The sequence below is a fragment of the Cydia fagiglandana genome, chromosome 10 (assembly GCF_963556715.1).
Source record: "Cydia fagiglandana chromosome 10, ilCydFagi1.1, whole genome shotgun sequence".
Lineage (NCBI taxonomy): Eukaryota > Metazoa > Arthropoda > Insecta > Lepidoptera > Tortricidae > Cydia > Cydia fagiglandana.
In genome coordinates, this window is record NC_085941.1 from 13,131,655 (window position 1) to 13,154,928 (window position 23,274).

At 38.0% G+C, this 23,274-nt stretch overlaps 2 protein-coding genes across 4 annotated transcripts in view; one reads left to right on the top strand and one right to left on the bottom strand.

The window, feature by feature from the left end:
- Positions 1–6,925: 6,925 nt before the first annotated feature.
- The window catches only part of LOC134667972 (DNA mismatch repair protein Msh2), a 46,358-nt gene continuing 30,009 nt past the window's right edge, over positions 6,926–23,274 (top strand). Inside the window, exons 1-3 of the mRNA XM_063525411.1 lie at positions 6,926–7,088; positions 7,766–7,815; positions 17,041–17,235. Of these exons, the coding sequence (XP_063381481.1) occupies positions 7,052–7,088; positions 7,766–7,815; positions 17,041–17,235 (282 nt within the window). The 5' untranslated portion in view covers positions 6,926–7,051. The remainder of the gene's footprint in view (positions 7,089–7,765; positions 7,816–17,040; positions 17,236–23,274) is intronic.
- On the bottom strand, positions 8,568–14,038 carry LOC134667946 (uncharacterized protein DDB_G0283357-like). 3 transcript variants are annotated; one of them, XM_063525369.1, is made up of 4 exons: positions 13,916–14,038; positions 11,118–12,803; positions 9,038–11,015; positions 8,568–8,929 (listed from the first exon to the last, which is right to left on the bottom strand). In XM_063525369.1, exons 2-4 carry the CDS (start codon positions 12,780–12,782, stop codon positions 8,682–8,684), a joined length of 3,891 nt encoding a protein of 1,296 aa, XP_063381439.1. In that variant the 5' UTR covers positions 12,783–12,803; positions 13,916–14,038; the 3' UTR covers positions 8,568–8,681. The 3 variants fall into 3 exon arrangements, with proteins under 3 accessions (XP_063381439.1, XP_063381438.1, XP_063381437.1); XM_063525368.1 differs by having other exon boundaries at positions 8,568–11,015; positions 11,184–12,803; XM_063525367.1 differs by having other exon boundaries at positions 8,568–11,015.

The following is a 23,274-nucleotide window of genomic DNA, read 5'->3' on the forward strand; positions in this document are numbered from 1 at the left end:
AAAGTGCTTACCTTCAGTTATAAGATCTATTACCAAACCTTTTCATAAAATAACGATTTACTTGTAAGAGATGTCGTTGAACGCATCACAAAATTGCAACTGATTAAATTGTGCAATTGCACTTACCTCATTAGCTGACTTCTGCACCCTATGGCTCATAAAATTAGAAAGTTAGACATAATCTATTAATGGGTTTGGGGGTTTCAACATGTTGTTTATCATATCTAATGACTCATTAGAGATAATTTGATAACGACTTTTGTCCACCTAGCTTGTTCTAGACGAAACACTGTGAGTCTTCTGCATGTTTCTTGTAGGAAATTTTACGTTTATTATTTATGTATAAGATTTTTTTTTGCCATGAGTCGTATTTTCAAATTATTAACGAAAAAATAAAAACATGGAACCTTAGAATTTATTATAATTAACTTTCCCTCTTTATTATCTTTTTAAAAATTGATCCCTGCAAAAAGTGTACTGAATCTTTTTTGTTCAAAATTTTGTGTAGATTATTAACGTCTAACAACATTTTTTGATATTGGGCACTGTTTATGAGTTATTTACGAAAACCTAAAAAACGGGACCTTAGAAGTGATTATAATTAAATTTCCCGCGTTAAAATCTCTTTGAATATTGATCCTAGCGAAAAATTGTACTGAATCTTTCTTGTTGGCAATTTTATGCAGAATACTTATGTAATAGAACATTTTTTGCTATGCACCACCGTTTAAGAGTTATTTACGAAAAACGAAAAAAAGGGACCTTTAATGTCAAATATCTCACTTCCGGTCAAGATTTCGATCGAGCAACCGGCAAATTCGGATTCAGCGGGGTCTAATTAGGTTAAAAAACCCGGTTGCCAAAAAGTAATATGCTTTGCCAGTCGAAATCGATTTTATGAAAAATATGACCAGTCTAATTACTATATATATTCAGAATATTATTTGAATAAACTTAGGATAGAATACTTAGGATAGGAAATAAAATGTGTGTTTTTATATCTTTAAACCCAATTACTAAGTAGAGTGCACATACATTAAAGTCACGAAATAGAGATTTCAACCTTTAACTTTGCAAAAGTAGATAATTGAAATATTCTAAAAGCAATAAAAATAGATTAGGTTAGATTCGAGCTACAATGACATTAGTTTGGGTTCAAGGCAAGGTTGCAGGGCCTCAACAAGGGAAAAAAGGGGGAGGGACTGTTGGCCTGGCTCAGTGAGCCAGAACTCACCCACTTATCCCTACTACTACCGTAAGCAGGTAATGAATTCCCAATGTATTAAGTTTAGGTTTAATAAATTATAAATATATTCTATTAGTAACATAATTATATACAAATATGTATAAGCATAAAGTAATAAATAAGCCTACAGCTATTAATAATGTCCGTAATCTGTATAATCCCAAAATACGGATCCCTCATATGTGGATGCTGCTTACATAATCTCGTCTGTCAAGGTGTTTCTGCAGGAAAGGCCTTGGCAGACTTATAAATTCCTGAAATGAGGGTTCATACCTACCGACTAGAATTGGTTTCATGGTGGTATCAGATGGGTTAGTGTAGGGTAACCGATGACGACCTTGCTTACATAATCTCGTCTGCCATGGTGTTACGGCAGGAAAAGCCTTGGCAGACTTCTATATTCCTGAAATGAGGGTTCATACCTACCGACTGGAATTGGTTTCATGGCGGTATCAGATGGGTTAGTGTACGGTAACCGATGGTCATCTTGTTTATAATCTCGTCTGCCAAGGTGTTTCGGCAGGAAAAACCTTGGCAGACTTATATATTCCTAAAATGGGGGTTCGTACCTACCGACTGGAATTGGTTTCATGGTGGTATCAGATGGGTTAGTGTAGGGTAACCGATGCCGACCTTGCTTACATAATCTCGTCTGCCAAGGTGTTTCGGCAGGAAAAGCCTTGGCAGACTTATATATTCCTGACATGAGGGTTCATACCTACCGACTGGAATTGGTTTCATGGTGGTATCAGATGGGTTAAATTAGGGGTCCCGTTGGCCACCTTTGAGAGCGTCTGCCAAGCACTTCCGGCAAAAAAAATACTGGCAGACTTCGCTTTTATGTGTCTACATGTAAATTTCTAACTGCTGCCATAACTATTATTTCGGTATCAGATGGGTTAAATCAGCCCCCTTTTTTCGCACCGGAAGTGGCCTTCTTTTTCGTACTTTCGGCAAGTTCCGCCGTGGCAGACTATCGAATTCGGACTTAGCATCACTTTTATGGGAAACCATTGTGCATTTCATCGTGGTATCAAGTCGGTTAGAAAATTTGCGGCCGGCTCTTCTACTACAAGTTTTCAATTGTATCTCTTACTGTTGCACTACAACAATACAGATATAATTATAAGGTAAACGGCTATCAGTGCTTCAATCTTTTATCTCCCTTTTGTCTACCGGATTTTAAAATAAAATAAGTTTTATTTAGAGATGCACCGGATATCCGGTTACTATCCGGTATCCAGCCTATCCGGCCACTATTTTACTATCCGGCCGGATACCGGATAGTGACCTTCTATCCGGCCGGATACCGGATAGTAACATTGCTTGATTTCGGAGTAAACAAATTGGATTTAAGAAACAGACACGGTCATAATCGTACTTGTTTATTATTTTAAAACAATTTAATCATTCCACTGGCTTCGAACTTCGAACCTAGAAATGAGTCCGCGCGAACGTTTACTAGGAAACAGGTCAAACCTGCAGAATGCGCACCTGAAAAACCGAAATGTAGGTATAGTTCCGCGGCCGAATATCCGGCGGCCGGATACCGGATATTCGGCCAGTGTCCAGGCCGGATATCCGGTATCCGGTATCCGGCCAAACAACTATCCGTTGCATCTCTAGTTTTATTATGATTATTTATTAAATATTGTCCAACTAAACATTTTTTTCGTATCTCGATTGCTATGAAAGATCTAACATATACAGTGGAAACTGGATAAGTGGAACCTGGGTTAGTGGAAAACCTCTTTAAGTGGACCCAAGTTCTCGGTTCCAGTCCCTTGGCAACGAATTACCTCTATAAGTGGAATTTTGGGACCTCTATAAGCGGAATCCATTTTTTCGAAAATTTCTTATTTTTACCTCTGTAACTGGAAGCAGCCGTCTCCGAAACCTCTATGAGTGGAATAGCTCGGCGTTATAAAATTTGTATTTTTAATAAACCGTCACAAGGAGGGTAGTTTGTTTCGTTCATTATGGTTCGTGTTTTAACTACGTATTTTGTATGAGATCACACATCGTTCAGTTTTTTTTGCATTAAAGTACAATCGGTACATTGATTTATTTAACCATACTGGTTTCTCGTGCATAAATAAATATTAGGAGTGATTTAGTTTTTGTAATTTTGAAAATTGTATACGAGTAGGTACTGTGGATTATTTACAGTATTGCTTTTTTTTAAGTCAGGATTACATACCTATTTTTGTTAATACATACATATCTACATACATATTTAATAAAAGATGATTATTTAAGTCTTGATCATACCATACGTGACCTCTATAAGCGACATTACTAGCATCCACAACCTCTGTTAGCGAGAGCCTCTGTAAGTGAGAAAATGTTTTATTTGAACCTGGTTTAGTGGAAAACTGGATAAATGGAAAACCTGGATAAGCGGGACTAAACAGCCGGTCCCTTGCGATTCCACTTATCCAGTTTCCACTGTACATACATAATCTACACAATTATTTGGGTTCGTCTTTGATGTCTCTAAAACACAAAAGTTATGGCCAGAAAACCAGTTTCGGGGCCTAAAATTGTTCATCTTTGATGCCTAATATCTCGTAGCCATCGTAGACATTGAAATGAGACAGTCCCTGGCCAAACCATACCATTATTTTATTTTATTTGTTTTTGCACTCTTTTCTCGGTGTCGGAGCAGCAACTTTAGGAAAGTTACTTCATTATCATTAATTTCACATTTACAATAATCAATAGGGAATATTAGGCAAAGGTCTGCGTGGGTGGCACCTTTGTGGCACATACAGTACACAAACCACATTGACACATAACACGTCACGTCAATCACATAGCCTACAGCGAAACAAGAAAATCTAAATTTCGTTATCTAATCTCTCTATCACTCTTGCATATTCGATAAAGATAAAGATAAAAAAAATAGTTTATTTAAGTAGGCATATTACAATGCGCTTACGAACGTCAAATAAACCTTTACCTGCTCCAACCGTACACCTCTGCCCTGAGAAGATTTAAATCCCCCCTCAATTGGAGGAGGGTATCCCAATATGGGACCGGCAACAAACTCGGCGGGACACATCTTTTCAAAACATTATTACATCTTATAATTAACATGCATTACGAGTAATTAAGAAAAATACAATTTAAATTACTATAGAATTCATGCAATTATACTCAGTAAGTACATAACTTAATAGAGTTTGATATAAAAAATAAACATATATGTACATGAAATCATACAAATACGTAGCTCTTTCAAAACAATAATATCAAATTCTTACAAAAGGAAAAGAAAATAAAATCAATAAAAGAAATGAGAATACATATTATATGAATCTGACTGATTGTTATGAGATGCTTTCATACAGCTTTCGGGCGATAAAGAGGCAAATAACTAAATTTCGATTTTCGCATTTACCGGTAGGCCCTTGTTAACAAACCGCCTTGATGCATCAATGTCATATTTTATTGTCCGTGAAAACTTGTCAATAAACATTTTAAGGCACAGGATCACAGTGTTTCGTCTAGAACAAGCTAGGTGGACAAAAGTCGTTATCAAATTATCTCTAATGAGTCATTAGATATGATAAACAACATGTTGAAACCCCCAAACCCATTAATAGATTATGTCTAACTTTCTAATTTTATGAGCCATAGGGTGCAGAAGTCAGCTAATGAGGTAAGTGCAATTGCACAATTTAATCAGTTGCAATTTTGTGATGCGTTCAACGACATCTCTTACAAGTAAAACGTTATTTTATGAAAAGGTTTGGTGATAGATCTTATAACTGAAGGTAAGCACTTTATATTTTTCATAAAAACATGTTCATATCAGTTGTAATAATGCTCGTATAGAGCAATAAATATGCACTTAAAAACGTGGTGAGATTTTCTTCATTTTAGAACTTTGATAGACTAGCAAATACTTGACACCGCTTGACACCGGTCTAGATTTTTGATATTATTTACTTGCATAATTCTATTTTATGATGGTGTATATTTCATTTTGCAGAAATTTGCAGAACATTTTTTTTTTCTTTTTTTTTGCAGAACACGTTCTCTCTATTTTAAGGAAGGGGTTTTTGAACAATGGACAAATAAGGGGAAAACGACGAAAATTTCCACCTTTATCAGTTTATATTGGTAAAATATGAGTTACGAGATTTCAAAGAAGAGTCTGAGAGACGGTTAAAAAATATTTTAACCAGTTATTCATCAAAACTGAATACCAAGTGGAATAGTGCGTCAAGATTTAAAGAAGCAATTTGTGAAAAAGTTTAAAAGTGGTATGGATGGCCAAAATATAGAATTACGAGTGTACATACCTAGACCAAGTGCATCAACGTCGTCTGAAAATGTTAATCCTGCAGGAAGACCCAAATTAAACTTCAAAAGTTCCCCTTTTAAAACGGAAAAAACGCTGAGTTAAAGATCTGGTACAATTACGTACCTATTTTTTAACTGCTGCCGAAATCCCGATTGATTCGTGATCGGCAGCAAATAAAACACGGCAAAAATGTTAAAAAATATTAGAGAAAGTCCACATAAGCCAACGTAGTCTTGTTCTTACGACAGCAGTAGGTACTTCAATGAATTCTAGGCAGCTAAGTGTTAATGAGGCATTAGCATATTATATTGAGTCAAAATCGACAAATACAAACTTACAAGCAGACTAAAATGTGGTCAATGAAGGCTGATTATCATAAATATTCATCATATGATTATTTGCCCAATGCAAAAGGTACAAGCGTGTTATTTCCTTCAGAAGAACTTTAAAAAACTTACGCAAAACAAGGAAAACAATTATTATTCTGATATAATACATGAGTTAGAACAGATTATAAGTTATTAATAATTAACAGATTAATTATTAATAATAAGTTAAGTTTTAATTAATTTTCTATATTACATTTTTATTTTTATGTATATTTTAAAGTAAATACTATGAAAATAATGTATCTAATGAACTGTAAAATTTTGTTTATTATTGTGTTAATAATTTATTTGCAAAAAAATATATAATTAATTTAAATATATATTTTATTTTAATTTTTTTACTTTTTTTCATGGTATTTTAAAATTTTTAGTAAATTATATTTAATTAAGCAATATTAACCATAATACTACCCAAAAACACAAAAAAATAATTTTGTCCACCTAGCTTGTTCTAGACGAAACACTGTGAGGATGTATAAGTTAGTCTATGAATTTACTAGAGTCGGAGTGCTGCACTCTGGCGGCAGAACATTGCAGTAATATCCCCTATTGTAATAGTTGCAAATAATTTTGTGCACGTGTATCCGAACAAACATTTTCGTAAACTCACAACCCTTCTTTTTTGTTCGTAGTCGGGTAACTTGAGGCATTTTTTAACTTTGTAAATACTCTGCTGCAGCATATGTACAGGATTATTTTGAAGGTATACTTAACAAACTTGTTTTGGTCTAGACACGGTCTAGATTTCTTTGCGAAATTTCTATTTATTATCTTATTAAGTCTGTTTTCATGAAGTATGATTGAATAAAGTAGAATAATATAAAGAAGTCCATACAAAGTGTTTAATGATATGAAGCTACGCCTCATATCTCGGCCTGCTATTGGCTAAAATTACAATGATAAAAATTAAAAACAAAACCATAAGCGCGCCAGTTTTGCTTTGCTTTTGACAGCCAACGAAACGTCACTTATTGTTATTACTTTCGGTAACTGAGATTTAATTTTGTGTATTGTGTATATTTTGCATATGTTAACTAGTCTGCAAACTGAATATTGCAATTAGAATTACTTTCTGCATTATAGTGTCTAATTCATAACTGGACAATGTCATCAACGCAACCAATTCATGCACTAAGCCTAGGTAAGAGAAGAATAGCAGGCGCAACTTTTTTCGTATTTACTTACTGTTAGAGAGTTAGAGCCCGTATGTAATATATGGAGAGAAAAACGGATAGATTTCCCAACATACATATACAATTTTCATACCAGTTTGATATACTGTTAAATTTCTTGATCTCTAAGCAGATTTGTTCTCTTCACATTTGAAATGGTTTATGAATGATTTTGAACTTTTATGATAATTTTCTCGCCGTCTCCCTGCTACATGATAGTTTTAGTTGGTTATTCAGACCACAAAAGAGATTAGGAACCCCTGATTTAGATTATTTGTAATACCTACATATGCAAACCGGAGGTGATCTGATGATGCAGTCAAAGATGGCCTGAAAAACTCCTAGATAACAAATGTAACCTAATACAGAATAGCATTTTTTTTTTGTTTGTTATTGTATTTTTTTGATGAAGCATGTTGTGGATACTATTTTTGTGTGTAGCAACTATGACAAAGCCTGCACTGTTGATTGATATTGTATAATTTTGTATTTTTATATTTTCAATAAATGATTTTGTACTCTGAACTAATACAGTAAATGTAATCGTTAGAAAGGTCCTAAAGAGAATATAAGAAAATAGAAAAAACAAGAGATACCTAGTCACAAAGCAAAAGATTTTTTTTTTTTAGTAACTTGTTTGTTTCAGACTCGGTCCAGCAGCAAGCCTTCATTAAATATTTTAATGCATTACCAGATGTAAGTACCATTGAATTGTCTTCATACTGCTATACTATTACATTCTGGGCTACTTTGTGTTGTTTCCCAAATATTATCTATTTTTTTTGTATTGGCAAAGCAGGCAAAGCTTGCTTTCACCTGCCTATGGCTATGTTAAGGGGGTGTGGTTAAAAGTTTGTGAAATCTATGTACATGAGGCACTTTTGGATGAGACTAGCCCAGGACTGGGATAAGTGGCATACATGAAGAGAGGTCTATGCTCAGCAGTGGGTCACTGAAGGCTAGAATTTAGACCAATTTGCAACTGGGCAATTGTAATTGAAAAATAAAAAAAACTAAGTGTAGTCCTGGCTTGACGAGGTTAAGCAGAATTTAAGTAGATAGGACATAGTTTTAATTACATTGTATGTATATTAATAAACTGTTATAGAGACTCCATAATCCGGTGATCATGATAATCTGCATGTGGGAGTATGAATACAGGTAGGCAGAAGAGTATGACTGTTTATCTTACTGCTGAGTATTATGCAATAATGTTCTTTTATTTATTTGTTATAAAATGTTAACACATACTTAAAACTTATCACCATAATAGGTACAGTAAGGGCCCCAACTTATTATTGTAATGTTTTGGCTACCTAACTGCTTTTAAACAATGTCACTGCTTCTAGAATAATAGCTCTAACATGATAAACTTATCTCTTTTTTTAAGCAAGTTCAAGTTCAGTAGGGTCATGCCTGATACAGTTATCATGGAATAAAACAATGACTTAAATATTTATAAAATTTATTTCTTCTAGCAATTTAAGCATTATGACTAGTTTTATATGATTTAAACTATTAATTTCCTCTTATAAATTAATACATAGTGGTAAATACCAAATTTAGCTTCTTCTAAACCATGAAGCAACAGAATCTTTAGCACTGGTAAGTTTGCCACCCACCGACTTCCAAAAACCGGGCTTTTCCGTTGTTGTGACAGAGGGTGGAACTATTTCGATGTCTTGTTTCGGATTGGTTTGGGAACCATGGTCACTGACAGGAGTAATTTTCTGTTCTTCAGCTACCTGTGTGTGTGAATGAGTTACAAATTCTCTAGCTTCATGTTGATATGAGGTTTGACTGTGCTGTTCTAAATTGGAGAATTGTTGTAAATTTTGTTGGGTTAGATCTTGAGTTTGTTGCCCAAAGTCGAATTGCTGATCTGTATTTTGTTGGTCAAGTTTTTGGGTGTGCTGACCTAAATGGTGAAACTGTTGGAGATTATGCTGACTTAAATCTTGATTTTGCTGTGCAAAATCTCCTGTGGTTAGTTGGTCAAAACTCTGGCTATGTTGACCCAAATTAGAAAACTCTTGTAGATTTTGTTGGTCTTGCGTTTGTTGTCCAAAGTCTTCAAATTGCTGTTCTGTATTTTGTTGGTCATGTTTTTGGGTGTGCTGATTTAAATGGTGGAACTGTTGAAGATTTTGCTGACTTAAATCTTGACTTTGCTGTCCAATTTCCTGTGTGTTTTGTTGGTCAAAATTCCGGCTTTGTTGTTGACCTAAATTAGTAAACTCATGTAGATTTTGTTGGTTTAAATCTTGGGTTTGCTGTCCAATATCTTCGAATTGCTGTTCTGTATTTTGTTGATCAAAGTTTTGCGTGTGCTGGTCAACGTTTTGATGGTGCTGACCCATATCCTGGGACTGTTGGACATGGTGTTGTTGATTTTGTTGATGAAAATCTTGGTTTTGCTGCATTGTATTTTGTTGTTCTAAATTATGATAATTTTTCTGTATGTTCTCAGATTTATCATGCTCCTGTATTTCCTCTGGCTGTCCCATGAAATGTTGTGCTCCAGTTTGACCATGAGGTGTTGTGAGTTTTACTGAATGTGGAGTAGTTGTTGATGATTTAGAGCGACTAATCTGGTGTAATTCTTCTGTAGCCCTTTGCCGTTGTTCATCAAGCCATTTTTGTTGACTTATGCTTAAAACACTAAGTGTATCTGACTCAGTTGTATATTGATCAGTGCCCCTTGATAAGCTTAATGCTTCGATTTCTTCAGGGCTCTTTTCTGGCTTTAATTGGGTTGAGTATGTTAGATAATTTTGAACAGATTTTGGTGTAGTTTTCGAGTCACCTTCAGCACCAATATCTCCGCGGCCAACTTCAACTGGTTCAGGTTCTTCCAGTGTTTCATCGTCGTCGTCATCTTTGGGTTTTTCAGGTGCAACTTCTGTAGGCAGTTGGTCATTCTTTGGTTTATCTATTGTACTATTGAAAATAATAGAAGGCTGGTATCCTGAACTGTGTGTTTGTTGTTGATTCCAATGGTATGCACTGTTGTTACTTCCCCAATTGCTTTCATGTTGAGAGGTATTTTCCTGTCCGTATGAGTGTTGTGAATTTTGATACTCAGTATGTTGCTGATTTTCATTTGAATGCTCAGATTGCTCTTCCATATTGTCTATTTTGTCCCATATACTTTGCAAGGGGTTATTGTGAGATGTTTGCGCGTTATTGTTATTGACATGTTGTCCCCAACTAACGCCATGACCCTGTGAATTTGAATAAGAATTTGGATTATTATAACTGTGTTGATTGTAGTAATGGTTGTTTTCATGCTTTTGATTATTGGTCAGACCCCAAAACTCAAGATCGGCAGGATTGTGAGCGCCTGGGTTTTCTTTATTGAAGGTGTTTAGAGTGGTTCCAGCATGCTCTCTGTTAGGTTTTACCTCATTAACACTTCCAAAATGTGTCAGAGTTTGTTGTTCTGTGTTTGTGTCGGTGTGCCGTGTTTTATTTATGTTATTCCATTGTGTTTGTACTTGTTGTCCCAATTGATCTAATTCATCCCAATTATTATGAGTTTTTTGTCCTAAGTCTTCAGTTTTTAGTGTTTGTTGACTTAGGCCTTCTATATTGTCCCACTTACTTTGTGTTTGTTGTCCGAAATTATCTAAATTTCCAAAAGTTTGTTCAGATTGATGACTGTGAGTTGCCATGTCATGCCACTGGCCCTGTGTGTGACTTGCTTGTTGTTCAATGCTACTCCATGATTGTTGAGTGTGTTGGCCAAGGTCCTCTAAATTACTTTCAAATTTTTGATTTAACTCATGCCACTTACCCTGTGTTTTATGCTGTCCAAAATTTTCAAGATTTTGAGGTTGGCTCTGCTGTTGACTGTTACCCCAAGATTTTTGTGTTTGTTGACCTAGGTTATCAAGGTTTGCTGACTGGCTGTGTTGACCGAAATCTTCGAGATTTTGCGTCTGTTGCCCCAGGTCTTCAAGGTTGGCTGACTGGCTGTGTTGACCGAAATCTTCGAGATTTTGCGTCTGTTGCCCTAGGTCTTCAAGGTGTGCTGACTGGCTGTGTTGACCGAAATCTTCGAGATTTTGAGTCTGTTGCCCTAGGTCTTCAAGGTTTGCCGACTGGCCGTGTTGCTGAAACGAGTCTTGAGTCTGTTGAGAAAGGCTTTGATCCCAAGATGTTTGAGCGTGTTGTCCGAGATCCTGCTGGTAATAATCGGCAGAGCGTGTAGACCGACGATACCTGCACAGACTATCGCAGTCTACAGCACTTCCATGAGAATATTGCTGATGGGAACCATAACGTTGCGATGAAGCAGCGTTTTTAGTACCGGAAACAATTCGCTGTGATGCTTCTCCAGTTGTCCCTGATGGGTAGATTACATAGGGATCGCCCTGTTTTTCCCATGACTTGTGATAGGCATAAGAGGATTGGTAACTTTTAGGCTGGGCATCTACAAGAGGCGCGAGTCCAGAGTGACTACCATGTGCTCCTTGCGTGTAGGCGTTTGAGTTAAGGTTGGACTGAGAACTGGCTTGAGCATTGTGCTGGGATCTATAATCCGCTTGGTGACTGGATTGACTCGATCCTGAGTAGCTGTTGTATCTATTGGCAGAATCGTAAGAATTGGCACTGGCCCCTTGAGCGTCTTCATATAATTCACTATTTACAGACAATGGATTAACTACAGGTGCGACTGTTACTGGTGCATCGGTGGATTCGCCACGCCTTTCCCAAGCTTTGTGATAGTTGTACGAGGAAGAGTAATGCTTCCCGTTAGGCGCTGGAACAGAGCCGATATGTAGCTGGTTGTTGTTCAAAACTTCAGCTTCACTATTAATAGCATTTTGATCGAATGAAGAAGCAGCTGTTTGCGAGGCATACCTGTTGCTAGAACTTTGGCCCGTGGAAGAGGAAGCTCTGTAGGCATCATAACCAGCCTCTCCGTAAACCGGTATCGCTATTTGAGTTCCGGGCCTTCCTACGAGCCTTACTGGTGTTACTACGGTGTAACGACGACTTTGGTCTCCAGTTCCATAGGCTCCGGACTGTCCAGTTAAACTGCTTTGGTCATAAAGGTTTTGAGAGTTATACCCCGAATGAGATTGGTATCCAGACGCTGAATGATAACCAGTGCTATGACTGTTGCTTCCAAGGCTAGATCCATAGCCAGCGCTATCCGCGGCGTGCAAGCTTCCTGAATGCAGTGACGATTGTCCTAACTGGCTTGATGCACCATACCCACTTTGCTGAGACTGGCTTCTCCAGTCAGAGTTAGAATGTTGGTTAGAAGCCAACAAAGAAGAATGACTGCTGTCAGAAGATGAGCTTTCTCCAAAATGCCTTCCATGAAGGTTGCTCAGATCGTGATGGCCGGATCCATAGAGTCCTGCCGTGTTAGCAGCCGTATAAACGCTTCCAGCTCTAGTTTTCGAAGCATCACCTAGTTCTCCTTGTACTTGGTTTATGGCTCCACTCATTTGATGCTGAGCTAGAGTGTCCATGTTGTGTGCTTTTTCGTAGTTGCCTGCCACGTTACCTCTTTGAGCACCATAGTAGCCGGATTTACTTCCTTCGTCTGATGAGCTTCTGGCGTACTGGAACTCTTCGGTTTCCTTGTATGTTTCAGGCCTGGCCCAGGCCAGCGCTGAGATGGCGACGACGAGGATTAAACTCCTCATTGTGTTGTTTCGATTCGCCTCCTATAATAAAAACAATACATTATCATAAAAAAACAAACGCTGACAATAGCTAAAAACTTCAAAGAAGTTTTCAGGTCGGCAGCTCGCTTGAACAAGTAGGCTCAAATACTCGTAATAAATCAATTTCCTTAAGTAGGTACTCAATTAGTTAGGTTAGGTTAATTAACTATTAATAGTAGAGGCTAAGAAAAAAATCTTGCCTCCAATCTGACAGCTGAATTGGGTATATGTCATTGCACGACACCGTTAATTATGCGGTAGTTCCGGGTGCCAAATTTCAGCTGCCAGAAAACATACGGCGCAGTCGGTATAGCACCATCTAGTTCGGCTGTCAAACTCGTTGATACGAGTTTTTCTCAGATTACCTACACCTCTTGTACAAGCAATAACTCTTTGCTTATTGAAAAAACCGATATGTGTAGCGAAAACAAAATCCGATTTAGCAATTAAGTTTAAAAGGCCATTAAAAACATTTACATATCACAATCAACTCAAGAATTACAAGAATTCTGAGGACGGATACTGCATTTCATAGTCTTCATCAGAAGTTCCATCCACTTTACCGAAGGGTTCTTTCCGTGAGAAAATGCACGAGAACCGCTTCGTTTTCAAACTCGGTTAAAATCTTTAAATGTTCACGTGAGTCGCCAATTTCCTGAGTTAGTTATCCCTACTTATTTGTATTTACCAACTTGTTTTTTTTTACATATTTATACTGTGAATAATAGTAATTATTGGATTAACATATAATAAAATGTATCACAAATCATATCGTATTATAAGTATCGCCTCTTTGTGAAAAGTTTGGCGACTTAGGTACTGCAAAGGCTTAAAAGACCACCAAAGGCCACTATGGTCAGTTGAGAGTGTGTTACTTTCAGTACAAAACCTTCGTTAAAATAGATATTAGAAATAATTTAAGTTCTAAAACTTGTCTTTAGGTATATCATATACTAAAATGAGAGTTAAATTGGCCCAATTTGATTAACTGATCTGTCATTTTAGCAAAAAAATTAATGCTACAGTATTAATGCTAGATATTTGTGTAATAAATTGGCCAACCTAACTAACATTTTAGTAGGTATCTGAGATATAAAAGCAGGGTTATTTACCTTTATAACGACGAGTCGGCCCCCTCAAAAACTAAAACGCTTGAAATAATTGGACCTCTCCTGTCTCCGTATGTCCGCACACTGACATTGCCTGCCCGATCGCAGTCAATATATGGCCGTATTAATTAGTATTATATTATATTCGATAACCCTTGCTCTGTCATCATAACGTTTTCTGCGAATTGGTCCTGGCTATTCTTATTGTTAGGCGAGTGAATGAACGAGTTCTTCGGCCCACCAGTCAGTCGTGACCTCTGGACTCTTGACAGTGCCGTTTGTCACTGGGCTATAACCGCGAAAATCGAAGTTCGCAAATTGTGGGGATTTTTCTCTGTCACTCTAATTACGCCTTCGCTGGAGTAAAAGAGAAAGATCCCCGCAATTTGCGAATTTCGGTTTTCGCGGTAGCCGCTCTGGGCCTGTGCCACAGTGGCGCAGTGGCGGCTATTCTTATTTGAGACAGTTGTCATAAATCAAATAAGTACGTAATGAAAAATACTTATCACGAATAAAACAATTTGTTTGCCTTTAGTAAAGGTACTTGCCAGCAGTATTTATAAACAGTCCGTGATCAATTAGGTAATAGTTATATGCGTCAGTTGTATTTACAAGGGATTAATATCTACACGCGCGTTTCTTGCGTCAGAAAATAGTTTCGGGCCGGTCAAACCTTATGAGGCAAACAGTCAGCTAGCGTTTGCAATAACAGCAAAGATGCAAACGCAAAAAAACAAGAGCTACTCGAACACGGCCAAACTGTTAACAAATGAGCAATCACTATTTATATTAGTGATTTTCGCCAAGTTAATGCTAAGAGTGAATCAGTGACATGACTTCATCTCACCATGCTGTCATTAGTGTCGCGTGGGTATTTCATTTTTTATTAGTTTTATTACATACTGTATGTAATTATGCAATGTGTTTGTAAACAATGCTTGACGAGGCTAGACTAGGTGTCGTTTATATTGATTTCTACTTTGTTTTGTGGTTACGTTTGCCAAGAAATTAAGGCAAGCATGTGTGCTGTGCATTCTTTCAAGTGGTGAGAAAAACTACCCACTGTTTTCTAATTAAATGTGATGAAAATAAAGGTACTTAATAATATTTCTAGATACCTAATGTACTCGAGGCTAAAAAATAATTCGGTAGGTCCTAGGTACCAGCAGAAATCACACCGGTCACTCTCCTCAATCTAGGGCAATGATCAGTCAAAACATCTCCTTTACCCCTCTTTCCCTAGGAATCAACCATTATCCTTATAATATAATAATATAATGTTATACCCTCAAACCCTCTACACGCGCATTCAGAAACTCGCAAAATGTGTGATCTAATCTAATATACACTTCTGACTTTCTGACCTTTCTTAAGCTTAGGTACATCTTATCGCGCAGCGGTTTGACGACCTATATTATCGCTTGTGTTCTTGGAATCCGGCGCCTATCGCATACTGATTTGAATAATAACAAAATAACATTTTTATTAACATGCTCGACCCCATGGTATATAGACAAGCCACATGAGTCTCAATGTGGAAGTTTCCAAGCCTCTTATTGTTCAAGCCGTTGGACTCCGAGAACGCATAAAGGCGTGAGTTGTCGTGCACAGTGTGCACACAGCGCCAAGAATGTTTAAGAAACTTTTTTGATTTGGCGTTTGCAAAAGTTTTGGGTTTACAAGTGCGACTAAACCGATCTGTGTAAGCTTATACATAGGTATATATTATTTATTTCACTAAAAATTGTCATTTAAAGTTTACAGTAAGAAATGTTTGCGTCTGCCCCGTGGAAATTTCTGGCTAACTATTATTGTTTTCACACGTTCGTCCGTTGTATCAGATAAGCAGAATAACATTGAAAGAGTTCAAGTTTCAGTTCAAGTGAAGCTTGATTCTACAGATATAAACAGATTGCCACAAATAACGGCGAAGATGTTTATAATTTTATGTTTCTTCTGGCTAGGATTTAGTGGTTATCCTTTAAAAGGATCTTCCCACTATCATTTTAAACTTTATGTCATAGCACTAGGATTCAATTTTGTATAACAATATCTGGCAAATTCATGCGCCTTCTTAGGAGTAATATCATTTAGGTTTTCCATGACCACCATGTCTGCATCAAATGATTCATGAGGTTCTATTAGGTACAAGGTTTTTTTGGTAATTTGTGATATTGCAAATCACAAATTGCGAAAAAAGCCGCCTAAACTTTGTCTTAGACATATATGCACTTAGGTACCAATTCCAAACAGCTTGTATAGTAAGACTTTTTTGTAAATTTTACTCAATGTGACCTAATTAAAAATCTGAACTAATTACTTTGTTTTTCCTCCTTTTCGCAGACGCAATATATTTGATAAGTGATATATTACCGTCAACATACTAAGATACTGTTATTTATTTGCTCAATGTAGGTCTCTTCCAAGGATTCTTGTACAGGAAAAAGGTGCTCTTGACACACTTTGAGTTCTGCAGAAATATGTGACGATATTATTATTTGTCATAGTTTATAATATTTTAACCGGTCTTGAGAAACGATAAAGGGTATTAATAAATTGTCTGAATAGAAATGCCTGTGTATTAATAGGGTACATAGGGGTAGTTATTATGTTCCTGCAGCTTTTTATGTATATAATAATTGCCCAACAGCGGGAATAGATTTTGTAATTTGCATTACTAACTATCCAAGACGCTATTGCCGAGTTATGGCTTACAATAATTTAGGGTCTCCCCTGATATATCGACGCGCATTCGGCAAAAGCCGATAGGAAAAAGCTTTATGTCCACGCAATAAGAGCGAAAAAGTCGTCGTTCGGCTCGGCTCGCATCGGCCGGCGCCTGCCGACGCGTCGACGGCTTTTTCGCTCTTATTGCGTGGACATAAAGCTTTTTCCTATCGGCTTTTGCCGAATGCGCGTCGATATATCAGGGGAGACCCTTAGGCGACTAACCTTTATAGAGGTATGGGCATTTTACCGTAAGGACCCACCATTCTTACAACAATAAATCGTTTATTATACCTAACTATCCACCAAACACACATTTTAAAACTAGGTTTCTAAACGCAGCACCTCTAAAAACTTCATTCCTTTGCATTTATTCTATCTTGCCTTTGCCTCGTTTTCAGAAACCGCCCACAACGGTCAGAATCTTCGACCGCAATGATTACTACAGCGTGCACGGTGTGGACGCGACTACCTGCTCCAGAGAGGTGTTCTCCTCCATTGCGAACATCAAGAAAATGGGTCTGGAGCCCAACAAGCTCGAATATCTCGTGCTCTCTAAAGGAAACTTTGAGATACTCATCAAGAAACTGCTTCTAGTAAGTTCAATACCATCATAATCCCATGGAGTATACCTACACATACGACATCTATTCACAGAATCGCAAATGGCCACTACATGGGTATGTATGGTATCAGTTAGGGGTTGTGCATAAATCACGCGAGGTTCGACAGGGGGAGGGGGGTCCATATTGGGTCGCATAATAATTGATTGTCCTAATGTAATGTTACGCATAAAACTCATTTCGCATAATTGTTATTGTACTGAAAATATTAATATTTCTGAAAAATTATAACACAAACCTAACCTAACCTACCCTATTCTACACAACCTATGCAAAATATTTTTGAAAATATTTTCTGTTTCAGCTGTAGAAAATATATGCGAAAAAAGTTTTATGCGTAACATTACATTATGACAATTAATTATTATGCGACGAGATAGGATCCCGGGGGAGGGGGGGGTCATGAAAAAATCACGATAGATCACGTTGGGGGAGGGGAGGTTATAAGGAAACCTCACGTGTATTTTTCTACAGTGAACGAAACTAAGAAAAAATAACCTACCACATGAGTAGATACTTTTTCTCGGTTTCGTTAAACATAAACCTTCACTCTGCACTTCAAAATAGCGAGTTTATTTAACGAAAATAGAAAAATAAGCAAGATTTTCTATATACAATACTAAGGTCGAAAAAAAATATTCAAAAAAATACACGTGAGGTTGTGTGGGGGTAGGGGGGGGGGGCAAAAACCTCACCAAATATCACCAAGGGGAGGGGGGGGTCAAAAAGTAGCCGAAAACACGTACCTCGCGTGATTTGTGCACAACCCCTTAACTATGCCAACAACAGTACATAGAAACTCCCCACAACAGCCTCAACCTCCGACCACTACTTTTAGTCTCTCGTGCTGATACATCGTACAATTGTGTCGCTTAACATCAAACTCGGGTAAATCCATTCGACCCTCTGAGCAAATATCTACCCTATTACCTTTTCATAATACCAAAATCGCATAATCTGACATATGGATTTACCCGAGATTGAAGTTAAGCGACTCAATTATAATCGTAAGTATCGTAACTGATCTCAAACTTCGCATTCACAATTGCTAAAATACCAAATGTTCATATGTGTACCTATGTAAATAATACGAGTACGAGTAGTAAGTAGATATTCTTAGCTAGGGTTCTAAGTGACAAAAAAAGGTCGAACCTTTTTTTTCTTGATTAAAGCATGAAACTTGGCACAGTTCTTCCTTATATCAAAACAAGCCGATTTCGATCGGTAGCCCGAAGGAGCCTCCCCTCTGGGGCCCGAGAAGGGGGGGGTCAAAGTACCGCTCCGCCCGGCTTCATTCTTAAAATTCTAACAGGCCCCGTTTAGCTAATAGGTCATATTTGGTATCAATTTCGGATAAATCAATAACGTAGAATTCATTTCTGGTATAAAAATTTAGCGATTTGTAGAAAAAAATTAAAAAAAAACTCATAGTATCTAATTTTTCAAGTGTAATTTTTGTTTCTTATTTATTGTCACAATTATACTGCCTGGTTTTTCTACATTAAAAAAATATGATGATAAAGCCTATTTAATGCAGATTTTAAAAACATAACTTTTACATACCTTTATTTAGAGGAAATCGCATAAAAAAAACTTATATATAAAAAACTTAGATATAGACAACATCCGAAGTACACACTCTGGAGACCGATTAAAAGTATTGTTTATTGTTGTAGATCCTATTATAAAGATAGAAAAGCGTACAAATATTTTTTTATGTGTCGTTCAGTGAAAAAAGGGACCTTGGAACAAATTATCACAGAGCCTCGCGTTTGTATAGAAGCATACTCGTATTTAGATAGTGCCAACCACTCCATGGACTCCATGGTCGCTGTTCTCAATATGGGATATTACTGCAATGTTCTGCCGCCAGAGTGCAGCACTACCGACTCTAGTAAATTCATAGACTAACTTATACATGTAGATGTAGATGTAGTGTAGGGACGCCCGGTCAGAAGCAGGCGGGCTGTCGATCGCTTGTCGCGTTCATTCAGCCCAATTCCCTGGAGTTGGAGCTTCAGGTTACTGTCCCGGCGGCATTCCCACACTATTCTCCTCAAATCTTCTTGTTTTCCTGCAGAATAAAAGGACATCTTTGAGTTCGACGTCCTTTAGTTCGTTTTCTTTTAGTGTGTCTCTACCGAATGTATTATATCGCGGGGCCGCGTACATAGTTAGTACATTCTGCTAGTAAGTGTAAGCTAGTCTCCTCCTTACCACAATGTGGATAGGAGGCGTCTCTACTAATTTCCATTATCTTGAGGTGTCTGTTGAGAGTATTGTGACCTGTAATGATACCTGTCAATAGTCTCAGACTGCTCTTACCTAGTTTCAGAAGATACCTGGTTCTCCTGTGGTCTATACCTTTGATCATCATCTTCGACTGTCTGCATCCAGTCTCTTCTTCCCATTCTCTCTGTGCTTCCATTTTTTTATTATTATTATGAATGGGCTTACTCATGGCCACAGACTAGCCGAGGCGTAGACATGGCCTACGATGGAGCGAGCTCGTCCAGAAGGTGCCTGTTCACTCTTGATTTGAAGGTTGCCGGGTTATAAGAACACGGAAATATAGACGCCGGCAAGGAATTCCATTCCTTGGCAGTGCGCATAAGGAAAGTAGAAGCAAAGCGCTTCGTGCGAATTGGTGGAATATCTACCAAGTAAGGATGGAAACCGGCCGTGCGTCTAAAAGTCCGATGGTAGAATGGGGACGGTGGAATAAGCTCGTGTAGCTCTTGGGCACACTCCCCGAAGTGCAACCTGTAGAATACCGACAGGCTGGCGACTTTCCGCCGATGGGCCATCCCTTTTACCTTCTCTATGACTCCCTTCGTGACATCCGCTGACATAGGCAGAGCCGGTTTCGGACCTATGTATTCCGTCTCCGCCCTTATTCTCGCCAGCTCGTCAGCTTTCTCGTTTCCCGTTACTCCCTGGTGTCCTGGAACCCATGCCACCGTGACACTTCTTTGCTTGCCTATCAAGTTGAGCTCCTCTCGACATTATCTCACGAGAGAGGAGGTAACTGATATTTTCTTTAGTGCCTTTAGTGCTGGCTGGCTGTCTGTGTATATTACGACAGCGCCCTCTTGTTTTACGCTCTTTTTGATTATGCTTGCGCAGCGCGTTATAGCACATACCTCGGCTTGGAAACGCTAGCATATCTACCGAGTGGTACTGATTCTCTCCCAGTTTGAGGATCACTATGCCCGCTCCTGCTAGTTTCATCGAGCTTCTTCTTGAGCCATCTGTGAAGCAGATGGTCATCGGGTGTCCGACTTCCACCTTCCAGTTATCTCTGTCTCCTATGTGTATTCTATATTTATAGGTCATTATTGGCCATCAACATTTCAAGTTTTGATAGTGCCTCTCTTTGTATCAGCGCGTGTCTCTTGTCTACGCAGCTTCCTCTCCATTCATTGCATGCTTTCATTCTGTACCACTGTTCGGTGGCTCTTTTCTCTACCTCAATCCAGAGTGGCTTCAAGCCTAGCATTACCTCCATTGCGTGTGTCGGGGTCATTCTCATAGCCCCCGTCATCATGAGGCACGCTAATCTCTGGACTTTGGTTAGGTCTTAGGTCTCTTTGGTTTTCTTTAATATGTGCTCTATACCACCATGTCACGGCTCCATATAGCACCCTGGGTAGTATTATCGCCTTGTAGATCCAGTGGATCATTCCTGGCTTCAGTCCCCAGTTCTTTCCTACTGCCCTTTTGCATTGGAACAGTGTTCTTATAGCTTTAGCCGTCTGCTCCTTGATGTGAGTTTAGTACCTGAGTTTACTGTCTAAAGTAACGCCCAGATATTTCAACTCCTCCACCATGTCTAGTTCTATACCTTGTATCTTTATGGGTTTCATCTCCTTTCTTCTTCCTCGCGTTATCCCGGCATTCTGCCACGGCTCATGGGAGCCTGGGGTCCGCTTGACAACTAATCCCATGATTTGGCGTAGGCACCAGTTTTACGAAAGCGACTGCCATCTGACCTTCCAACCCAAAGGGTAAACTAGGCCTTATTGGGATTAGTCCGGTTTCCTCACGATGTTTTCCTTCACCGAAAAGCGACTGATAAATATCAAATGATATTTCGTACATAAGTTCCGAAAAACTCATTGGTACGAGCCGGGGTTTGAACCCGCGACCTCCAGATTGCAAGTCGCATGCTCTTACCGCTAGGCCACCAGCGCTACCAGCGGTTTCATCTCCTTTATTCTTCTATTAGTGAATAGCACCAGCTTTGTTTTCGATGGATTGAGATCCAACCCTCTCTCTCTACACCATCTCAGTACCTGTCTGAGACCTCTTATCATTATATCTCTTATCGCAGTGACAACCATTCCTCTCTCTAACAGCACTCCATCATCAGAGTAAGCCTGCATGTACATGCCTCCTCTGTTGAGCTCTTTTACCATTGAGTTTAGAAGTGGGCACCACATCAGGGGGGACGGGGACAGGCATCCCCCTTGTGGGAACCCTCTTCTTGGACTAATCGTCTTTGTTACTCCTCTCAGCTCCGCCGTAATGGATGTACCTTTTAGCATTCTCCCTATCCATTGCGCTATTGCCGGTCAGATGCCCTCACTCTTCAGACTTTCCTCTACGGCCTCGAAGGTTGCTGTGTCAAAAGCCCCCTCAACGCTCAGTCTGTCTTCTTGGGAATGGAAGCAAAAAGCAAATGACTGTTTCCAAACTGTTCTGAGAACCCTACTGTGGCCAGAATATGATTGAAACTGACATATATACTTACAGTTTACTTCTTATTCATTGAGAACAGCGACCATGGAGTCCTTGGAGTGGTTGGCACTAATTAAATACGAGTATGCTTCTATACAAACGCGAGGCTCTGTGATAATTTTTTCCTAGGTCCCTTTTTTCACTAAACGACACATAAATAATAATATATGTACGCTTTTCTATCTTTATAATAGGATCTACAACAATAAACAATACATTTAATTGGTCTCCAGAGTGTGTACTTCGGATGTTGTCTATAACGATGCCGATGTCGGTAAAAAGATATTCACCGGCGCGAGACGGTATAAGTTTTTTTATGCAATTTTCTTTTAATAAAGGTAAATAAAAGTTATGTTTTTAAAATCTACATTAAATAGGCTTTATTGTCATATTTTTTTTATGTAGAAAAACCAGGCAGTTTAATTTTGACACCAAATAAAACATAAAAATTACACTTGAAAAATTAGATTATTTTAAAATTTTTTAATTTTGTTCGACAAATTGCAATTTTTTAATAACAGAAATAAATTCTACGTTATTGATTTATCCGAAATTGATACCAAATATGACCTATTAGCTAAACGGGGCCTGTTAGGTTTTTTTAGAATGAAGCCGGACGGAGCGGTTCTTTGACCCCCCCTCCCTGGCCCCAGAGGGGGGGGTCCTTCGGGCTACCGATCTAAATCGGCTTATTTTTATATAAGGAACTGCTGTGCCAAGTTTCATGCTTTAATCAAACAAAAAAAGGTTGTTGCACTTAACATCCTCACTATCTGTACTAAATTGACACTAAAATGTTTTGTAATTGATTGTTAATCGAAGATAGGTACATAAATTACTTACGAATTAATACTCTGAAATAAAACAACATATATACAATAGTTTGAGGAAGTCCTGAATATTCAGGCAATTAATTCGTTACTAATTTGTTATTAGTATATGCTGTTAAAACTTCATCCTACCAACAAACAATTAGCCGAATTGATTATTTTTCTGCGGTTAGTACCTAGAATTGTTTACTATAAAAGCTTCCACTTCCACAATTTGTTTTCCGAATTTTATATTCTCAGTGTACTGTTTTCGATAACTCAATAACAAAAATTCTTAGTGTATTCTTAGTTTAGAGTTATTTCGTTATTTTGATTTTCAAACAATAATATTTCAAATGTATGTGTACACTAAATAAGATAAGAGACCTAGCCTCTAGCAGCCCAGACATCAAAACTTTCCAATACAAAATTTTGATTTGTCAAAGATTCAAATTAGAATGGA

Bases quoted from the DNA above. Each gene is read 5' to 3' on its own strand.
- LOC134667946 (XM_063525367.1), bottom strand. From the start codon at position 12,782: ATGAGGAGTTTAATCCTCGTCGTCGCCATCTCAGCGCTGGCCTGGGCC. The intron at 11,016-11,117 runs CTCGAAGATTTC...CAGTCAGCAAAC, and splicing joins TAGGGCAACAGACGCAAAAT to CTTGATAACCTAGGTCAACA.